Raw genomic sequence first — 21,700 nt, 5'->3', positions numbered from 1 at the left:
ATAATGTTTCCCCTCATCAATCTACACACAATACCCCATAATGACAAAGCCAAAACAGTTTTTTAGAAATGTTTGCTGATTTATTAAAAAATACAAAAAAAATAACATTTACATAAGATTCAGACCCAGTACTTTGTTGAAGCACCTTCGGCAGTAATTACAGCCTCAAGTCTTCTTGGGTATGACACTACAAGCTTGGCACATCTGTATTTGGGGAGTTTCTCCTGTTCTTCTCTGCAGATCCTCTCAAGCTCTGTCAGGTTGGGTGGGGAACGTCGGTGTAAATTGTTGTGTCAATGCTCAGAGATAACATGTAAACTCTGTTGCAACCATTGATATGCATATGGTTTTAGTGGTAGATTTGCTAAAATTACTGCTGTGGTTGATCTGATTTTCCACACATCTGGGTCGGTGAGGCCAGACTAAAACGCCAGTTTCTCCAGTGCCACCACTCGCTTCACCAACTCTCAAACCGTGGTAACAGGAAGTGATCGTATCGGAAAGCGACGGAAAAAAACAAGCGTTTTCCTGTGTTCCAAAATAGCGCGGAGCATACTTCAGGTTTGTCAAATATGAAAGATTCAAAATTTATCAATTAACCACGTCCGATTTTTGTAAAGGGAACGATGTCAAGTGTAGGTTAAATATAACTTTCTCCTCAAATTGAAACAAAAGCAATGGTTGCCCGCACACGTTCATCGATGCCATGCTAGCTAAGATTGCTAACCAGACTCGGTTGTGTTCGTGCATGTTAGCTAGCTAAGTAGTTAGCCAGCATTTCCCCACAATCGACTTAGCTGGCAAGCTACAAGTCAACACGTTTGCCAATGTATTAAACCATTTATAAATACAACATATATGTTAGCTACATACCCTAGGCAAAGTCTAATTTATGGTTAGCTGGCTTGTAAAACCTACCAGCTAGCTACTAGCTCATAACATGGACGGCCTTTTGACGTTGTATTGACGACATGTTTAGCCAGGTAGCCCAAAAAGGAACCGTTAGCTACCTAGCTGTCATAGAAAGGCGCAAATTATAGGAATCATTGGCAATTTACGCATTTCAGTCATAGCCTCGTCAACTTTGATCCACGAGCTGTCACATATTTTAGAGATGTAATAGCTAGTTAGCTTCAGGATATCGCTGGCTAAACTAACTAACTGCTATTATTGTATTTGTAGCTGTCTAGCTTGCTTGGTTGGTACGTAGCTAGGTAGTTGCAAGCAGATCTCTCGATTTCATACGACAAGATTGGATCGCTCTCCCCCATCCTATCGATCAGAAAGTGTTCCTTCCATCATTTTTGGATTGGTGTTTTGTGTTTATTTCCACCAGTGAAAGTTTGAAGTTACTGCTATGGATAAGATACGAGACACTACCCAGGTAACAACAGACATTTAGGTTATATAACCATGATCCTCTTCTCCCTGACATCCCCTGTAAAATAGATGTTATGTTTGATTGGCTATTCCCAATACTCACACTACCTATCAAATTAATTCGTACAACCCTCTCTTGCCCCAAAGTGCGACATTGTAACTTACAATGTAAGTGTTTGTGTACACCGTTGTCCAAAACATTGCATTCAAATCTTGCACTGTAAAGTTAGCAACAGTCTTGAGCAACATGTCCATGAAATAACAACTCATATTAAACATCTTTGAGCATCATTCCCCTCTGATATATTCCACTGTGCACACTGCTCTTGCATTGGGTGTTTGTCTCTGTCTTCCAGGCGGTGGCGAGTGGGTGCTGATGGGGGACGAAAAGGAGACCTGGAAAGTGAAAACACTCGACGAGATTCTTCAAGAGAAAAAACGCAGAAGGGAGCTGGAAGAGAGGACAGAGCCGAAGCGAGTGAAAAATGTAAACAGTGACAGCATGAAACAGCTCTTCTCGTTCCTAGTGTCTTACATTGAGTTTTCTAGATGATGATTACTTGTCTTACATGTCTGCTCCAGTTCGCCCCATGCCCTGCACCACAGACGGATGAACGGGAAGCCAAACGGGACACTCCGGAGGAAGGAGAATTGCCAGATCAGAGAATGGAAATAACAATTCGGAATTCCCCGTACATACGGGAGGACTCTACAGAGGATAGGTACTGGGATGTGAGAAAGACCTGTGAGAACCTGGGCCACTATCAGTTAGCCCTGGAAGTGTAACCTGCCCAAAAACACTTTCAATTCCAATCTCAGCAACAGAGAACTAGTGGGGCCACTCGGGTAGCAAGATTCTTGTGGTTTCAATAGGTTAGCTTGAAATACACATTGAAACGTGGTACAACTAATGATTTCCCTTTCCTAGCGTATATAATATGGATGCACCAATACCACTCTTTCATTGCATTCATTGCTAACTCTCCCTCCTTCCATTTCATCTGACATTGCTTGTGTTGTGATTGGCAGTTGTCAATAGATCATAACATATAAATTAAAAGTAGTTCATGAAGTTCAAAAAGTAGCTGATAATGAGTTGGTAGTCAGCTTCTTGACAGTACACTGAGCAGTGAACCGATAACCTTACAGGGCTTACTTTTTTTTGTCTGTATGATAGCCTTAGAGTTTGACACCGTGGTTTACCGTAGAACCGGTGCGCTGTGACAAGCCTACATACAACATGACTGAATTATGCCATAAAACTTAGGCACTAGACACTCTCCGCTAATCTACCTGTTCTGAATTCCAGGGGAGAGGAGGATGACTCACTAGCTATCAAGCCTCCCCAGCAAATGGCCAGGAAAGACAAATCTCATCACAGAAAGGAGGAGAAGAGAAAGGATAAGAGACGCCACCGTAGTCACTCTGCAGAAGGAGGTATGCTTTCTGTGTGTGTGTGTGTGTGTGTGTGTGTGTGTGTGTGTAATATATGTAATTTAGCTGACGCTTTTATCCAAAGCAACTTACATTGCACTGAGTGCGTACATTTTTCAGTGTATATGGTCCCAGCAGGAATCGAACCCACAACCTAAGTGTTGTTAGCACCATCCTCTGCCAACTGAGCCACAGAGGACCTGTGTGTGCTCTTGTGTGTAGCGCCATGCACAGTCATCTCATGTTTGTTTTTGTCTCCCCAGCAGCGAAACACCCACGACCCAAAGACAAGGAGAAGGAGAGGGAGAGCGAGCGCAGGAAGCGCCAATGGGAGGAGCAGGAAAAAGCCCGGCGAGACTGGGAGAGGCAGAAACGCAGGGAACAGGCTCGAGCCCACTCCCGCAGAGAGAGGTGACCACTGACCGCTGTGACACGCACACACACACACACACACACAAGCACTCTCACACACACACACACACACACACAAGCACACACTCCCTAAAGCATACATATGTTTTTACTCACATTCTCTCCCAGACACCCACCACAACCTGAAACTTAATTTAAAACATGTACAGTCAATTTATGCCACTTACATCTGGCATTAGCAGATGTTACCATGCAAAGAAATATAAAAGTTGAAATTGAACTTTAGAAACTCACTTAATGTGTGTACATTGTTTATTAGCCTGTAATATTCTACACTGCTATCAGAATGTGTCCCCAAGAGTTTGGCAGTTTGATCAAAACTGTTTGAAGAGCTTTGGCGTATTATACACTTTGTTTCTAAGTGTTAGTAAAGCCAGAAACAAAAACAGTCTCTTATTCAAATCGTCACTCTCTGGGCGGCCATGATGTTTACTATGCACCGAGAGAAAGGGAGGGACAACCTTGATCTTGGCTTCAGGGTTTTGCCTCCTTTTCTCTCACTCTCTCTCACACTCTGTGATCTTCCCCTTCCCAGCAGACATTAACGGTGTGGGGTGGGTGGCTTTTGGGTTTTGGAGAGCTCCTCCTGACAGGATTCCCCCGTCTTCTCCGGACTACAGGGACAGGCTTGAGCAGGTGGAGCGCCAGCGAGAGCGGGACCGCAAGCTCCGGGAGCAGCAGCAGAAGGAACTGCGTGAGCAGAAGGAAAGGGAGAGGAGGGCGGAGGAGCGCCGCAAAGAGCGCGACGTGCGCCGAGAAGGTTAGGTTTTAAACACACACACACACACACACACACACATACACCAACCAACGCACATACACACACACCAACCAACACACACAGACACACACCAACCAACGCACATACACACACCAACGCACACAGACACACACACCAACCAACGCACATACACACACCAACGCACACACAGACACACACACACCAACCAACGCACATACACACACCAACGCATACAGACACACACACCAACCAACGCACATACACACCAACGCACACACACACACCCCAACACGCATACACACCAACGCGCACACACACACATTATGTATGTTATATAAGGCTTGCAATGTAAGGATGGCATGTGATATGTACCTTTATGGTGCCTTGAAAGTAACACAAGTATGACACTGACAGTGCCGTCTCACCACCGCGGGTTGCCTGATGAGTATGGAGACAAGCCTAAACAGAGCCACCGTAGTCGCAGCCCCAACCGTGCTCCCCGGGACAGGCCGGAACAAAGCGAGCCACGCAGGAGTGGTGAGTCTCCGTCCAATCATAGAGCTGACTAGATGGTGACCGTCCAATCATAGAGCTGACTAGACGGCCACATTAAACTCATCAGCTCCTAAACTCATCAGCTCCTAGACACTTGTACATTTGGAAGGTTTTGATTGGTGCAATAGCTCCACCTAACCAATGGGATGGATGAGTACGGGATGGGAGGAGGATTGAAGCCTGTAATGGTCTCAAGCTGCCTACAGACTACACGATTTAAAAAAATATATAGTCGGATAAGCTTTCACATTACGAAGAGGAGAAAGTTCCATTGCAAGATGCATGGCTTTCACATTTAACGATTTCACCGAGGAACGTCCAGCGTGAGTGGAATGCACTTTGGGCACAATGAAATATGAAACGTTTTGATATTAATCAGGAGATCGCCACTCATTGCAGAGCCTGATAAAAGTGTTCGGAGAACCTCACACTACACAAATTCTGTCGCTGATCTCCCAGGACATCCTGGGACTATCCAGTCGGCTGCACGAACATGAAATTCAATGCGCATATTGTGTAGTAAAACGGCGACTTTAGTAGCTAGGTTTTAAATGATACAGCATTGGTAGTGGATGGGTTGATGGGTATGAATTCAATCTGTTGCTGTCACTTTTCTCTGCTCTTTGACGTTGCAATTGTCTGATTTTGTCTCCCAGCAGTGAAGGATGAGAAGCCTGAGGACAAGGACCTGCTCTCAGACCTCCAGGACATCAGCGGGAGCGAGAGGAAGACCAGCACAGCAGAGTCCTCCCTAGGTACACACATCACTCCACTAGAAGGCTGTTAAATACCGCGCCCTGCGTAAATAATGCGACAGTGAAGCATTTTCTTTCTTCTTTTTGCACTGCACTCCAAAAGTTTTGATTTGAAATCAAGCTTTTATTTGATGGTGTTTGTGTACATATTGTGTACATCACCATTCAGAAATTACACCACTTTTTATGCATAGTCCCCCTTTTTCAGGGTACCCAAACACAAATTGTTGTCAGTTGCCTTGGGGTTTCTTCTTAATTAGGGTGAGCAATCTTCGGTCATACACTGTGTAAGTCTTCCTTGGCCTACCTGCCTGTTTGCGATTGCTGAGCTCACCAAGGCAAGTTTATTTAGATAGCACATTTCATACATAGAGACAATTCAAAATGTTTTACATAAAATGGTATTGTAATTAATTTGGTTGCTGGCAGTATCAGAAATTAGATTAGATTCATTGCCATTGCACAAATACTGAGACAACGAAATGTAGTTTGACATCTAACCAGAGTGCAAAAGCCATATTGTAGACAGTGCATGGTATTACAGTATAAGGTATTACAGTATAAGGTATTACAGTATAAGGTATTACAGTATAAGGTATTACAGTGAGTATAAATAAATGAATATAATAAGTGAATATACATGAGATGAATATCAATAAGATATGTACAGTTATAGATCTTGAGGTATGTTACATATATGTAAGATGTATAATTAGAGACCAATATAATACATATGGTATGACAAGCAGTAGTGCAAAAGCTAAATTGAAGTCCAGAGTGTGCAGCTAGTAGATGTATGGGGGGGAGGGTACACTGAAATACACAGGTACAGGGGCAAAAAATGTGGGTTTTTTGTGATCTTTGCCTTGGTTTAAAAAAATGGGGCTGGTGAATTTTCTCATCCACCATTTTTTTTAAATGAATTTAAGAAAATGCCCCCTGGGTTTTTACAAAATGGCCCAAGAAATTAGTCAACAGGGGCAAAATTTGCCCCTAGAATAAAAAAAAAAAAAAAGAAAATCCTACACTGGGTGGTGGCATTGAGTCGACTTCTCTTTCCCAGGCTCAGGATCGGGCTCTGACGAGGAGGATGACGATGATGAAGAGTCGAGCAGCCAGAGCGAGGGAGAGGAAGAGGAATCCGGTTCAGCTTCCGGTTCAGGAAGATCTGACCAGAGTGCAGGTCTCACATGGCTTCTCTACTACCACTGATGTGGCTCCACTGTCTTTCCATTAACATCAGCGACCTATCCCAGTGATTCAGCTCACACCTCCTTCTCTGTTTCAGATGACGTGAGTGAAGAGGAGCAGTCTGGGGAGGAGTTTATTGAAGAGGGGGAGAACGGCAACCACATTCCTACTGGTAGGCACTTCAAACCCTCCTCCTAGTTGTCAGTTATTTGCATAACAGTGTTGTTAACATGTCTAAGACCGTGTGGGTTTTTTTTTTTTTTCTGGTGTTGTAGCTTGTTTACATGAAAAGGTGTAAGTCAAATTTATACATTAGCAAAGTACTATTTTCTCATTTGGCAGTCAGTGATACTGGTCCCACCCTTTTGGTGTCCTGGCGTATCTGTGAACGTCACCATGGCTTTCCCAGAATGGCCTCTTAAATGAACTGTCCTAACTTGCATCTCCTTCGCTAAACCCTCACAGTGCCCGAATCTCGATTTGACCATGACACAGAGGAGAGCTGTGAAGAGGAGGAAGAAGAGGATGAGGAAGAGGAGGAGGAGGAGGAGGCAGGGGAGAGAGATCACACACCCCAGTCCCCAACCCACTCTCAATCAGCCACCCCTGAGGAGAACTACATCCCAGACTCTCCCCCCATCTCCCCTGTGGAACTGAAAAAAGAGCTGCCAAAGTATCTGCCCGCTCTACAGGTGTGTCTGTCAGGAAAGAAAACACCTGTGCACTGGCTGCTGTGGCTCCAATGTAGTTTATTTGCAACGTTTTGACCAAGGTCTTTTTTTCATGTGCTATTATTTTCATACCCTACACCTCACAAATAAGGTGGATGTGCGTAACAGTACTAAACCGTCTTTCAGAATACATACGACAGGTTACTTGCTGTTTTTCCCAGAGGTCTTGAACGACACTTGTTGGTTTCTTTATTTCCAGGGTTGCCGCAGTGTTGAGGAATTCCAGTGTCTGAACAGGATAGAGGAAGGGACCTATGGCGTGGTGTACAGAGCCAAGGACAAAAAGACAGGTATTTAGGCTAGCATTTACGCTAGCTCTTATGCACATTTCAGTTGATTTCCATTTCTTTTTGTAGACAACACCACTACCTATCTTCCCCCGTAGATTGAAGACCCATCTCTTCAGGCTACATTTTAACTGTCCCTCCTAAAGACCTCTTCATCCCCAATACCCTGTACAAGTTTCTCTCCTGTAAAAAAAAGAAGTAATTCTTCTAGCATTGTGACTGCCAATAGCCCCTGGTCCTAGCATAGAATACTTTTTCTTATGATGATCATGGATAGATGATTCACTTACTTAAACAAATGTATTTATTGTAAGTCGCTTTGGACAAAGGCGTCTGCTAAATGCCGTAAGTGTAAAATGTTTCCATTCCAGATGAGATTGTGGCCTTGAAAAGGCTGAAAATGGAGAAGGAGAAGGAAGGCTTCCCCATCACGTCTTTGAGAGAAATCAACACCATCCTGAAGGCACAGCACCCCAACATTGTCACTGTTAGGGTGAGGAGCAGTGATCTGATGTTTGAACACAACTGACACAGAGCAGTAGATGTAGCACTCCTAGAGACATCCTAGAGCTCTCAGTGTAGTCATTACTCAGCTACCCTTCTTCCTTCTCCCATGGTAGGAAATCGTTGTTGGAAGCAACATGGACAAGATCTACATTGTGATGAATTATGTGGAACACGACCTGAAGAGCTTGATGGAGACAATGAAACAGCCCTTTCTGCCAGGTAAAATAGGATATGATATTTGCTTGTGGTTATGTCTTTGATCCATTCCCCCCCCCCCCCCCCCCCCCCCCATGTAATTTAGGGAAAAAGGTTTGTGTGGATTGAAGTGGTGCTCTGTTTCTCTTTGTTTACCGAGCAAACATAGCCATGCTTCTGTGGTTTCACCACACTACCACGATGTTAAGCCCTGTTTTTCTGCAATGTGGTTTGGGGTTTTAATGCCTTTCACTGCTGCTCTCGAAGCTTTTGACGTCATGTCTTTTCCCTGTTTTGTCCTTCGCAGGCGAGGTGAAGACACTGATGATTCAGCTGCTTCGTGGCGTCCGCCATCTCCATGACAACTGGATCCTCCACCGCGACCTGAAGACGTCCAACCTGCTGCTCAGCCACAAGGGGATCCTCAAGGTGCGTTAGGAATATTAAAACCGCTACAGTCACTTCAGTCTGAGTGCTCCGGGCTTGCTTATAAAAAGACTAATCACTCTGAGTATGGGCCTGTCTTATAGTCACTCTTTGCTTCCTCTGTTATTGCTGTGCTGTAGGTTGGGGACTTTGGTCTGGCCCGGGAGTATGGCTCTCCTCTGAAGCCCTACACCCCTGTGGTGGTCACCCTGTGGTACCGCTCTCCAGAACTGCTGCTCGGAGCCAAGGTGAGGCATGATTTGAGCTTAACAAAACACTGAGACCACAACACATCATCAAAATACCTCTCCACACAGAGACGCATTACATTCTTTCAAGTACAAGCTCGATCAATACACTGTCACACTTCATTCAAACTCTATTGCACACTCAAAACGCTTCTACAACCGTCTATAAACCCTTCCTCAATTATAAAGACCGTGCATCAAAACATTTATTTACCAAAAGTCCTAAACAACCTAATGTGTGTAAACACTTCCACAGCGAGACTACACAATTCTCCCTACTGTGTCCAATCGTATCCACGTCCAGACTAAATAGTGCAACCCAGACTCCAGCAGGGCTGTCTGTTCTCTGCAGACATGTGGCTCAAGGCCGTGTCTGTGTGTTTATTCTCTCAACAGGAGTACTCTACAGCTGTGGACATGTGGTCAGTGGGATGCATATTTGGAGAGCTCCTTACCCAGAAACCACTTTTCCCTGGAAAATCTGAAATTGACCAAATTAACAAGATATTCAAGGTAAATGCCCTCATTTGCCCTCAACAAGCATTAGTTGTGAAGTAAAAACACTTTTTTTTTTATGTATACATATCCATGCATTTTTACAGCATGTGTTTTTGCTGGTTTGCAGTCCTGTGTCTCCCCACAAGGTGGCGTAATCAGGAACGGGACACATTTATATTAAACCACTTTGACTGCTCAATGTATTTTTCAGAAACAGACTACATTTCTGAACCCCAATCATACCATAAGAATTTGATAGCAGTCATATTTGTGGCAGGTGGTTGTCTGACAGGGATAAGCTATTAAAATCAAACACGAAATACCGTGCTCTTGACTTTACCCAAGTGTTCCTTCTTAGTTAGTTCATAAAATACCAGGGGAACCCCCACTTTTCTCTCCCCCTAACCCCATATGTCTGTGTTGATGTGTGTGTGTTGACGACAGGATCTGGGGTCGCCCAGTGAAAAGATTTGGCCGGGCTACAACGAGCTTCCAGCTGTGAAGAAGATGACTTTCACAGAGTACCCCTACAACAACCTACGCAAGCGCTTCGGGGCTCTGCTGTCCGACCAGGGCTTCGACCTCATGAACAAGCAAGTCTTTTCTACTTCAGTTTTTAACCCAACCCCCCCCCCCCCCCCCCCTCACTACAGCCCCATGTGTGATCCCAAATCAAGCTAAAAACATTATACCTAGCTGTATTAGAAAACCGGACTATGGTTGTGCAATTATGCATTTTACCTAATCCTCTGACTTAGGCCTTTTAGTGTGTGTCTGTGTCTGTGTCTGTGTCTGTGTGTCTATACTATGGTATTCTTTAACATGTGCACTAGACAAAGTTGCTGTGTCTTGATGCAATGTGCGACTGCCCAATGATATGCTTTCCAGGTCTTTTCTTCAGCCACTGTGCTTTTGGCAAGCTGACTATAAACATGACAGAGATAGCCTCTTGGCAATTCATCAAAGTACTTCCACCCCTGTGTTAAATTTCACAGACAGCCTTGCCCTGGGCTTCTAAAACCCTCCGCTACAGAGAGTATTTTATCCGAACCATTGGACTGGATGAACAACAACATTAAAATGAATGTCCTCAATGACTAGCAATAAATATGAACGGCTAAGTTACACTTGAAACAAATGACTAAACCACGACTGTCATACAGAGGCATTGTTGATGGGCTACATGTTGCTAGCTCTCAGCTTTTGCTTGATTAAAACCTTGTTATAGCATAAAACAATGCCATGTTTACATATCTTGCACCTCTGTATGCCAAAACCTTTCCAGTTTGTATATCACACCTGTACTACGTTTAAATATCCATTGTATGCCCAAGGGGGCCCATCTCTCAGTCCAAATTCATGGAATGCTAATCTCATGCCCCCAGGGAGAAGGCAATGACCTCTGGTACTGAACCCACCAGGCCCTGACTCCCTGTAGTCTTATGTTTGATCTTCCTGAGCTGTCGTAGCTGTAGTTGAAGTCTATCCTGAGTGTAGGTTGGCAGACAAAGCAGTCCTGTTTGGAATATCACACTCCCGTGCAGCTCCGGTTTGTAGGAGAGAGTTTAGGTCAAGGTCTGTCATTGTGAATGGCTGTGCCCTTGTAGATGATTTAAGACCCAGCTGATTTACGATCGGCAAAATCTAAGATTAAGTGTGCATCTCAACCAAAAGCGTCCGCCTGTCCATTTCTCCTTTTCTTTGCACCAATATGAAAAGATCTGAAAGAACTGCATAGCTGAGAGCAAATACTTCATAGGCAACAGCCATCTACCGTATTGCTTTTGCTTACCCTGTGTTCAGTTTAGGAGAAAGTGAGGAAGCCACTTTACATTTTTGAGATGTACCCCATGCTATGCGGAAGCTTTAATCCGGATGTTTGGCCATCTGAGTGACCCCCTGCCATTTTGAACCTCCCCAGGTTCCTCACCTACTGCCCCAGCAAGAGGATCCTGTCGGATGAGGCACTGAAGCATGACTACTTTCGGGAGACGCCCCTCCCCATCGACCCGTCCATGTTCCCCACCTGGCCGGCCAAGAGTGAGCAGCAGAGGGTGAAGAGGGGCACTAGCCCTCGCCCCCCTGAGGGAGGCCTGGGCTACAGCCAACTGGTGAGGAAATTCCCCGGATGTTGTCTATGAATTACTCTCGCTGTACCTCTGTTGACTTTTTGAGCTTAGTCTCCTCTTCACCAAGTCTCCAGGTTGTCATTTGTGTCATCTGCATACCACTCACTGGTGTGTCGAGTAGTAGACCATATCTACCTGTGTTCAAGAGAACACAGTGCTCCATCACTGTGTACTTCTCTTAGACAGAAAACACTAACCAATGGTTTCATTCTAAATCAGTAGCATCAGATGATGGCGATACCGGTTTTGCGTCATGTGTGAAAGTCCCTGAACACACAGTCCCTAACGTATGTGGCTTGTTCTCTCTCCAGGGTGATGATGACCTTAAAGACACAGGCTTCCACCTGACCTCCAGCAACCAGGGGGCTTCTGCTGTGGGCCCGGGGTTCAGCCTCAAATTCTGACCACAGTCAGAGGATGTCTTGTATGTTGGAAACGCAGGCCATCTGAGAGGACAAGGAATCATGGGACATGTAGTTGTGATGGGACTGGACTCACTCTGGGAATGTGGTCTTACTGCCCTTACCATAACCCTGTGAAGGTAGAGACTTGTAGTCCCATGACAGAACAGACGGACCCACTCAAATTCCCATTGTTTCTTTCCATTGACATGGCTTTATCCCAACTGTCTACAATGTTCTTTTATAGGATTTTCATAAATTTGACATGTTTTAGCTCTTCTGGAAACAGAGCAACTGTACATCCATCACCAGATGACAATGCATATATGTACTTATGTTTGCTATTTGTTTCGTTTTCATTTTCTACACCGTGAAAGAGAACCAGATTTTAAGTGGTTGTCATTTCCTGTGTGCTACTGTACAATCAAGTAGCATTAGCTCTATTTTGATCCATCATATTGGAGGGATTTTACTGTATGACCAACAGGCTTACATACTGACATGGGACATTGTCTTTTGCTAGAAATAAAGTTTGAAACTTTATTTGTCTGCCACTTTGCCTGTATTTATAAATGCTGTCTGGGCTATGCAAACACAGCCGCATACTGCCAGAGAAAAAAAGAAGGGAAGTTGAGCCCAAAAAAAATTCCTGCCTTGAACCCAGCTCAATAGTCGCAGTCCAAGAGTGATGTCATTCTTTGCTCTGCACACTTTGTTTCAGTACTTTGTTCTTTCAGGCTGAGAGCCCCAGACTCCTCTCTGTCTTTGTTGTTAAAGGGGCTCTGTGATATAAGGACTAAACCAATAAATTATATGATTTCTAGCTGGAGAAAAATAAACAGGTCTAGTACAGTCTAGCTCCTGTGAGGCGGCTGGCTGCTTTGACTGGAACAGTCGCAACAAAGCTTCCTCCACCTCTGGACAAATGGAAATGTTCATCAATCAGTTTAATCTTTTGAGTCGCCTCTGAACCACTCTGTGGAGGTATTGCACCTGATTTGCTGGATAAGCAGGGGCAGGAAAAGTTGGTACTGTAACGGGACAGGCTCTCTAGGCAGAGCACAGGCTCCAGGCAGAGGATTGGCTGCACTTTAAGGCGAAGCAGAGCAAACTGCATGTCTGAGACGTTCCATGTGGAGAACAGTCCCAATAGGTCCCGTGACTGTAGAAGGTGTTGTTTCTGGCTCTAGAACTCAAGAATGCAGACAGTTTGTACATTTTTCAAATGGTATGCATTAGAGGGAGCAAAATATAGCCAGGATTACCAAGATTGTGTCAGTTTAGGCCAAATTCGTTTTTTTTTCTATAAGAAAAAAATGCTTCACTGTCCCATCATTTACGCACGGCACTGCGTATTTTGGGACAGAGCATGTCTTTACTCTGTTCTCCAAAGGTTTGGATTTGAAATCAAACAATGAATGAGGTAATAATTACAGATTCTCTGCTTTTATTTGAGGGTATATGTGTAAATATTGGTTTCACCGTTTAGAAATGACAACACTTTTTATACATGGTCCCCCTATTTCAGGGCAACAAAAGTAATGGGACCATTTGCTTGGCAGGTGTTTCTGTTAAGTCAGGTCTGTTCCATCACATCATTTGTGCAGGCATAAGAGAGCTGTCAGTGTCGGTTATTGCATGCAAAGGATTGTCAACCAAATGCTAAAACATTAGTGCTTAATTTGGACATTATATTAATCTGTCCCGTTACCTTTTGTGCCCTGAAATAGGGGGACTGTGTATACAAAGTGTTATTTCTAAATGGAGAAATCTATTTTTACACAAATACCCTCAAATGAAAGATGAGAATGTCTATGTTAACCTCAGTAATTATTCAATTTCAAATCCAAACTTTTGGAGTATAAAAAAATGCTTCACTGTCCAATTACTTACGCAGGGCACTGTGGTTTACATCAACAAGAAAGCTGCTGCTTGTCACAGAACAAAAGTGTTTATTGTGTATACAAAAATGCATTTACAAAATAACAAAAAACATTAAACATGATTGATTTTTAGGGGATTTTTAGACATAGAATTTACGTACAATGAAATATGTGCCCAGGTGAATGAGGTCCCTTCTTGACAAACCAATATGTTTGTGTGTGAATGATAGTATGTCTGTGTGGTCTCTGCTAATACCCAGTGCTTCTGCGTGCAGAGGGTGGCCTATCCATCAGAAGCGCACACGTACTCTCCAGGAGTAGTTGGTGAGGACCTTGTTCTTTTTTCTCACAACGCAGGTGAATGTGCCCTCATTGATTGCATTGGCCACTATACTGATGTGGTCGTCTTTTAGGGAGATGTAGCCGGGGTGGGAGTACTCCAGAAGCTCCCCATCCTTGTACCAGCTGTGGAAACACAAGTACATCAACTTGAAAGTAGTTCCGTGAGAATACCACTCATAGAGCACTCAATGTACCATCTTATATGTAACTTCAAGGACTGGCATGGTAAGTTTCTATTGGCAAAGGTCATGCATGACCTTGAATTGCTCTAGCAATTTTCATTAAAGACAAACGCTTCAGTTAAACCTTTTAATCAACAATTTAAAATCATTAACTGTTAGAAAGGATTAGAAAGTAAGACATACTCACTATACTTTGCCTTTCTTGGCTGCAATTTTCTTCCCGCAGCGGAAGGTGAGCTTCTTGCCCTCAGCTACCAACTTGTGTTTGGTCCTTGGCGGGGTGGGGGTGGGAGCCACAGTGGGGAAAGGGAACTCTACAGAGAGGTGACGAGGACAATTCTTAGAATATAGACTGCTGTCAACCAGATAATGACTACAATAATATGTGGCTTTCTTTTACATTGATATGATTTACTAATGTCTTTCGATGACCTGTTTGGGCATTTTCTTTGTCTCCAACAATCCTAGTCTCTCGATGTGTTCTTGTGAATTTCCCCCCCCTGATATGTCTGCAAAGTGCAACTTAATCAACTTCCATCTTTTACATGTCACAACTCCACACCTGTCAGAGGACGGCAGTGATATAACCGTTCTATCAATATAAACATCGTCATCTGGTTTTCCGAGAAACGCATCATGAAGCCTAACGATCACGTTTTAAAAACAGTCACTCGTTAGGGCCACAAAAATCTAAAATTGACCTTCCGCGTCTCTAACCCTCCAGCCGCAGTCTGGAATTCCAGAGGTTTGGAGTCGCTCAGGAATTTTCCACAGCCGTACAACTTCTCCCAATCAGCAATGAGGAACAGATTATTACGAGCCAGGGATCATATCCTCTCCCCTCTCCCTTGTTACACACAAAAAGCAGACAAAACCCACGACAATCTATGGCTCGGAGGATGGCTAGGAGGAGTCTTCCTGTTGTGCAACCGGAGGCCTCCGTACTGGTGAAACTTACTGCAGAACTTATGAGAATTCAAGCTGTCAAGTGGATCAGACATGGATCAGCTCACATGCAGTACAGTAAACCCGGCAACCTAGCCTCCGGTTAGGTAATTCTCCTGCATTGGCAGTGTCTCGTCTGCCTTTAAATCAAACGGCTGCAAACCCTCATTGTTTCTGCATTGCTGGGACCTGTTGGCTGCAGCTGCGCTATTGGCAAACGGTTCTGAGCAATTCCCTGCAACAGTAGATTGAGAGTAATCTTTTTTCCTTGGGACTGCTGCTCTCTTACCGTAACAGAAATCACAGCTGGAGGGGCAGTGCTTCTGCATCAGCTTGCGCTTGCTGTCGCAATAGCCTTTCCGCGCCCAGGCTGGACAGATAAATAATCTATCCAAACATCCTGGAGGAGAAGGAAGAGAGGGGAAGAGATAACTTAAGTCTTCAGCAAAGGAATTTGGGACAACGATCTGCCTTCACATTTCAAATGACTCTTTGCAACAAAATGTTCATTAACACCGCAATGGCTTTTGAATTCGCCATGGAACTGACTCCAACCCTAAGGCTGAATAATTATTTAGTAGGCCCAAGCATTGTGATACCATCAGTTTTTCATGTCTATTTTCTCATGACTCTTCGTTTACGGGTGCTTGAGTACCGTAGAGTCGGTGCAAGCCCCACACCTCGTCCTGTGTGATGAGCTTGTGCCCCGTCAGAGTTGCGTTCAGGTGCATGATGGCCTTTGGGGAAAGGGAGTGCATGAGGCCCAGTGCGTGGCCAATCTCGTGAGCAGCTACGTGGACCAGGTCTGTTAGCCACACTCCTGCAGAAACAACACAATTGTTATTTTTTCTGCTTCGACTTGGGTGCATCTGAATAGTCTCAAGTGACTTCCTTTCCTTATCTCCTTTCCCTCATCCCCAGTAATCTCGAAAAATGTGACCTATGAAAGCAATCAAACGTTTACACTCTTCACCCTGTGCATATAAGAAAATGTAATGTTGAGGGTGAATCTATAACACCACCACGAATGGAAAAAACCCCAAAACATATCTGAAACTGGCCTTTCTTCCAGCTGAAGCGCATGTTTCCCAGAATCCAATACTCATGGTCGTCGAAGTGGATCTCTCCCGTCGAAGGGAAGAAGGCATGCGCCAGTTCGCCTGTGATGCCGTCGAAACAGTGGTGCAAGTAGGACTGCAGACAGTCTGTGTGGTTGATGGGGTAGAAGCCTGCCAAAAAGAGAGCGGTGTCTCAGAGCCAAGGGGGGAACTCTCTTTCCAGCCCCTCTCACTCCACATACAGTATCAGTCTAGCGATGATGGAGTCCAAAGGACAAACTCCTCAAACCCCCAGAGGACGACAGCCTTTTTTTCTTACTTCCACCAAGAATTTATGGAACAAGAGTCCCATAGACCCTGGGGCTTGATCCCAATGGGACGCATAAGGCATGATTTAGGGCAATTTAAAATTATTACACATGCTTGGAAGGTGTACAGCACTTGTTCAAACAAAATAAAGGCATGAATCACGCTGAACATTAAACATAAGATAACAAAAAGGTGATTTACGAGCACACACATTATGCTGATAAGCATGTACTAGAATAGGATTATGAGCTAATGGCCATATTTATTGTTTCGTATTACAGTATGTTGTACCCACCAATCTTGATGTCTGACTCTTGGTCAGCGGGCACCTCTCGGAAGCTGAAGGGTGAGACATCACTCCACATACCAAAGGCCTTGGCAATACCCCTACGCGTGTCACTGGCATTCATCAGGTTATTTGGGAAAGAGAGCAGCCTACACAGACACAACACCATCATCTAGTTAAACCACTACAACAGCAGAAATCAATAGCCACTCCTCAGACAAACCTGGAATACGCAAAGCCCTAATTCAGTTGTTCTTGACAAAAATATGTTGTAATGACCCTGTTTAAGGCCTGTCAGCATCTCCGCCAAGGGAGTTAACTCCCTTGCACGGCCAGTTTGTAAGCATGAGGTTGTGAGTTTGATACCCGCTTAGGACAAGCTACTCTACCCCACCGTTCGCTACACTGGTGTCAGCAGTGGGATCCTACTTAAGGCTGTCGGAGAGGTGTGTCCATGTGAAGAACTTGGTATTGTGAAACGTGAGGGCACACTCTCCCGAATGGATATTCCGATTTGAATATAGCTACATTTGGTATGGTTTACTTAACCCACTTTCTCATAAGGAGAACACAATTCTAGTTTTACTTCATCTTAGATTGGTTTGAGTAGCAGCACACATTAAAAAAAAAAAGACAAGGCATTCACCATACTTGTATGTGAGCTTGAACTTGTCCCATTTGAGTTTCTCAGGGGTAAGGGTGTAGCGCTTGTTCCTGGATAGGTGGAGCATCTGGGAGCGGGCATCTTTACGAATCCCAATCAGCAACACACCGGAACTGTGAGCTTCTTCCTTGGACAAAAAAATCTTAGGTTAACCACCTTTTGCTCAACACACTGGGCACAGACGCCACTTCAACATAAAGTTTTGATTTATATAGTTGTCAACGTGAGTTCACTGTGAAAGTAACTGAGGCACATTGTTGGTTTACAGCTGGGTTAAAATGATATGAAAACTGCAATTTGATCGCTTTTTGCCAACCAATTAGTTTTCTTTGTTGATTCAAGATAATAATGTTGACAATGGTGTGGTGGCCTACTGTGGAAACAATTAAATGTTGACGCACCCCCTTCTGGCATAGAGTGCATCTTTGTCATGATCACTTTGATCTTTGCAATCATCACTTTGGCAATGATACTTCATACCTGAAATATTTTTTTAAAATATTCAATAGAACATACACACAGAAGGGTCCTTCTGGGGATATTCAGCTGATTGTAATTATGCAGTTACTACTGAACATAACTCTTGGTTATTATTCCAGAGCCACACCTGGATTCTATTCTCGTTTTAAATCCCTGAAAGGCCAGCTATGGGTGTTTACTGCTTAGGATTTTAAAGATATCAGAAATGTCGTGTAACTATGTTTGCATGAACACATTTGAAAGACTTAATATATGATTATATACGGACATATGGTTAATCTGATTTTAAGTGTGCTCATCCACATTCCATAGCTATTCCCCAATATCTTATCATCCACAATAAGTAAGGTGATTCAAACCTGACCTCCTTGCGTGCTTCATATAATGCAATTACAGCCTGAAGCTTTGGGATTTGATCCTTCTGAATTATCTTTGGGAAATGAACTGGTAGATTTCTTCTCATAAATAATATATACAGTACACATTCCTCCAAGAGTTCCCATTTTTCCTTAATCTTCAGGAAAACAGAGGTGGACTTTGCCAAGAGCTGAGATACACTCATAGGCCAACAACAGAGGAGAAGCCCTGAAGAATTGATTTCCTGCCTCAGTGATAACGTAGTCAAGGAAACATACCAAACAAAAAAATTAAGACGTTTTTATCCTAGAAGCATGCATTCCACTTAAGTTGGAGCAACATGATAAATGTCCATGTACCCTGGCCCTAAATCATGATTTCTTGAAGCTACATGTTGTTCTAAGCGGCAGCCTTGGCAAACTGCTACTCCATTTCTTCCTAGGGAAAACAAATGAAAATGGAAAGAGAATTTCAAGTCCAAAACAAGCTCACTGGAGTTAACCTCAGAACTTGATCACTCAGTGCTCACAAACTTGCTTAGCTGCCCGTATTATCCTCTGCTGGTTTAACATCCCCGGTTTTCTCCTAGTTTACTATTTATGGATTCTGAGCAGTCTTTCCATCTTCCTATAGCCTATTAACACACATCCACCAGGAGACACTCGTACCAAATACACTACTGAGCCGAGCTGAGCTGTGCTGGAAAGGACAATGTAAAAAGAAAATATCAGAAACAGTAGGGTTCAGGTTGGATTTATATGTAGAGCTTTACTTACTGTAGACATATATTATATTTATTACTAAGTACCTACTTTTATCCTCCATTATTACAGAGGACCTATACATGTGGTGTATGAAGTTAGTTTATTTATCATGGCTATGCAGAGAGTGATTGGACAAGATTCATTTTCACAATAAAACACCCCCAAAATAAGTACCCCTAAATATCAATACACTTTCTCTGTGTTTTGATGCTTTAAAAGTTGCAGTGATTGCAATTTTTAGATTGCATCACAGATAATCACAGATTAACTTCAGTAATATCAATCAATACTGCAATTCATTATTTTGAAACCATACACATTGTGTCATCTGTGGCATAGACACACAAACAAATCTACTGTACTTCATACACGGAGGACACTCTGTCGTCATAACAAGCAAGACGTGTGTGACCAACAGAAAAAGTCTGTGTCAGAGGAAATTACATAAAACCATCCATTCCATTAAACTCCCCTAACTATAACGAAGGTTTTTTTTTTGTTGATGTTCTGCAACACCCTCCACTTCAGCCTACAGTGAAAGAGAAGCTCTAATTGTAGTCTATTTTTTTCTGGTTATAATCATATTTATTGCATGCACCATCAACAATTCTTACATTTAAATTGAGCACCTTATGTCTCAGCTTCAATAAGTTAATAACTGATTATGTAAGGCATTTTAGATGTTTGTCTGATGAAGTCAAATCGTTTTCCTTTAGGACGTCTCCAAAGCAAATAAAAGTCTATGCTCCAAATACAGAATGAGATTTTCATATCTTGACTTTGAAAAATAATTAATTTAATTTGTACAATAGGCTTAAATTGTCAAGAAGCATTAGGCCTGTGAGCCACTAGATATCTCGATGAACTTGATGCACAGATGAAAGACTTGGGAAGGAGAAATGTACGTGCGTAAAAGCTATATATTCACGGCGTTATTGGTCTTCTCCACCTATTCGGTTTAATACATTTGAATGACAAACGGCCTATTCAAGATCCCGACTCAAAACGGTTGGTGAAGGAATTGAATGGTCACACAATACCTCTAATCTCCAGGTAGGAAACGCTGTGGTTTCTTGCATCCCCGCCAACAGAACCCCAAGCACCGTCACAGCAAGAAGCGGAGCACCAAAGTCGCTTATTTGTAAACTTCTGAATGTCTGACACACCATCGTTGCGATATCACCGTCCAGAAAAATTCCCTCAAAGAAGACAGACTAAACAATTTTACCACCATTTATCCCCATTGGATATCAATGGCCATAGATTGCATCTTTTTATTTCAAAATGTGTTTCAAAAGGATGTGGTGGTAATGCACAGTCCAATGGACTGAGTTGTGGAGTCCTCGGTCACTCGCCGCCGCACTAGGCTGCATGAAAGTTTGCAGCTTACTATTCAACCCTCGGTCGCAGCGCTATTTCGCACTGTCTGCCAAATGGTTTCACATTACTTTAAATTGAGGTCAAAGTTTGACCAGTTTAAATGGAAAGGAAACCACAATTCTGATAAACCTATGTTCACCCCTATTGGATCATTCATTCAACACAATTTTGAGATTTCATTATTTGTCAAATAGGCCTGCATGGTATCTTCTTATTAAATAATTCTCCATTCAACTTGACCTGATAGGTCTGTTGAAATCTATATTTTTGCATAGGAAGGAGATTTCCCTCATTCATATATATCTATATATCTCTCTATATATATACATATAAATATATATATATTATAGCATTTTTATAAAGTAGGCTGAGCTGAGGTGTGTCTTCAATTGGACAGCATACATGAATGATGAAAAAGATGGCATTTATGTTGTATTCTTCATACTGATGTAAATAACATGCATACACGCACACACGCTCACACACACGCACGCACACACAAGCACACACACACACACACACACACACACACACACACACACACACACACACACACACACACACACACACACACACACACACACACACACACACAACACACACATAACACTATATAACGGAAATAGATGATTGTTCATTCATTGCAGGCATCTGCCAATGAACCGAAAACAATTGATCTTAAAAACTATAAAATGTGTGATACCAGTGCGAATAAGGACCGAGGGTAGGCTATATTTCACATTTATGTTACAACATGCGGAATCAAATTGTCTTGCCCAAGTTTCCGGCGGCTCTAAACCTAGTTGCACTCAGAGGGTTGGGCCACAGAGATAGGAGGAGCCAGAGGGTTCACTCAGCATCAATTTCCGTCCGTAGTCTGTGAACAAGTAATAAGTAAGGGGAGCTGTCAATGCTGGAAAACAATATGAAGGCTATGAACATGTGTGCACCTTGTCGTTATTGGTTTTAGCTTAACGCGTGTAATGTCTAGGGCTTTACGATCTCTTCGCCGCACAGGACGAAACATTAGCCTATCTATATGTTAAGAAAATACGTTTTTTTAGGGAGAGTGACTGCTACGCACATGCGCAGTCTGACGAGATCCGCTGACCTCGTGAATAATTGCCAATACGCATGAA

The 21,700-nt window shown here is 43.3% G+C and overlaps 2 protein-coding genes across 9 annotated transcripts; one reads left to right on the top strand and one right to left on the bottom strand.

Annotated features, from left to right (window-relative positions):
• Nucleotides 1–411: 411 nt before the first annotated feature.
• On the top strand, nt 412–12,454 carry cdk11b (cyclin dependent kinase 11B). Of its 8 annotated transcripts, none has more exons than XM_083675245.1 (21): nt 456–561; nt 1,337–1,384; nt 1,737–1,867; nt 1,963–2,102; nt 2,690–2,817; nt 3,081–3,225; nt 3,867–4,006; nt 4,403–4,525; nt 5,200–5,298; nt 6,362–6,481; nt 6,587–6,661; nt 6,955–7,181; nt 7,420–7,510; nt 7,879–8,000; nt 8,128–8,233; nt 8,517–8,638; nt 8,776–8,883; nt 9,280–9,396; nt 9,826–9,974; nt 11,303–11,492; nt 11,822–12,454. In XM_083675245.1, the coding sequence occupies exons 3-21, from the start codon at nt 1,757–1,759 to the stop codon at nt 11,912–11,914; spliced, it is 2,406 nt and encodes an 801-aa protein (XP_083531371.1). In that variant the 5' UTR covers nt 456–561; nt 1,337–1,384; nt 1,737–1,756; the 3' UTR covers nt 11,915–12,454. The 8 variants fall into 8 exon arrangements, with proteins under 8 accessions (XP_083531367.1, XP_083531371.1, XP_083531369.1 ...); XM_083675243.1 differs by having other exon boundaries at nt 457–561; nt 3,825–4,006; XM_083675244.1 differs by having other exon boundaries at nt 457–561; nt 3,078–3,225.
• Nucleotides 12,455–12,742: 288 nt separating this feature from the next.
• mmp23ba (matrix metallopeptidase 23ba) lies at nt 12,743–20,512 on the bottom strand. Its single transcript, XM_083675248.1, has 8 exons — nt 20,222–20,512; nt 17,568–17,707; nt 16,926–17,065; nt 16,325–16,492; nt 15,919–16,083; nt 15,553–15,663; nt 14,506–14,632; nt 12,743–14,259 (listed from the first exon to the last, which is right to left on the bottom strand). The coding sequence occupies exons 1-8, from the start codon at nt 20,348–20,350 to the stop codon at nt 14,085–14,087; spliced, it is 1,155 nt and encodes a 384-aa protein (XP_083531374.1). The 5' UTR covers nt 20,351–20,512; the 3' UTR covers nt 12,743–14,084.
• Between the last annotated feature and the right edge of the window lie 1,188 nt (nt 20,513–21,700).

Source organism: Argentina silus, assembly GCF_951799395.1.
Source record: "Argentina silus genome assembly, chromosome: 8".
Taxonomy (NCBI): Eukaryota; Metazoa; Chordata; class Actinopteri; order Argentiniformes; family Argentinidae; genus Argentina; species Argentina silus.
This window is presented reverse-complemented; position numbering and strand designations above follow the sequence as displayed.

Bases quoted from the DNA above. Each gene is read 5' to 3' on its own strand.
- cdk11b (XM_083675241.1), top strand. From the start codon at position 1,757: ATGGGGGACGAAAAGGAGACCTGGAAAGTGAAAACACTCGACGAGATT. The intron at 6,662-6,954 runs GTAGGCACTTCA...AAACCCTCACAG, and splicing joins CGGCAACCACATTCCTACTG to TGCCCGAATCTCGATTTGAC. The intron at 9,397-9,825 runs GTAAATGCCCTC...TGTTGACGACAG, and splicing joins AAATTAACAAGATATTCAAG to GATCTGGGGTCGCCCAGTGA.
- mmp23ba (XM_083675248.1), bottom strand. From the start codon at position 20,350: ATGGTGTGTCAGACATTCAGAAGTTTACAAATAAGCGACTTTGGTGCT. The intron at 17,708-20,221 runs GTATTGTGTGAC...TTTTTGTCCAAG, and splicing joins TTCCTACCTGGAGATTAGAG to GAAGAAGCTCACAGTTCCGG. The intron at 14,260-14,505 runs GTGAGTATGTCT...GTGTTTCCACAG, and splicing joins GCCAAGAAAGGCAAAGTATA to CTGGTACAAGGATGGGGAGC.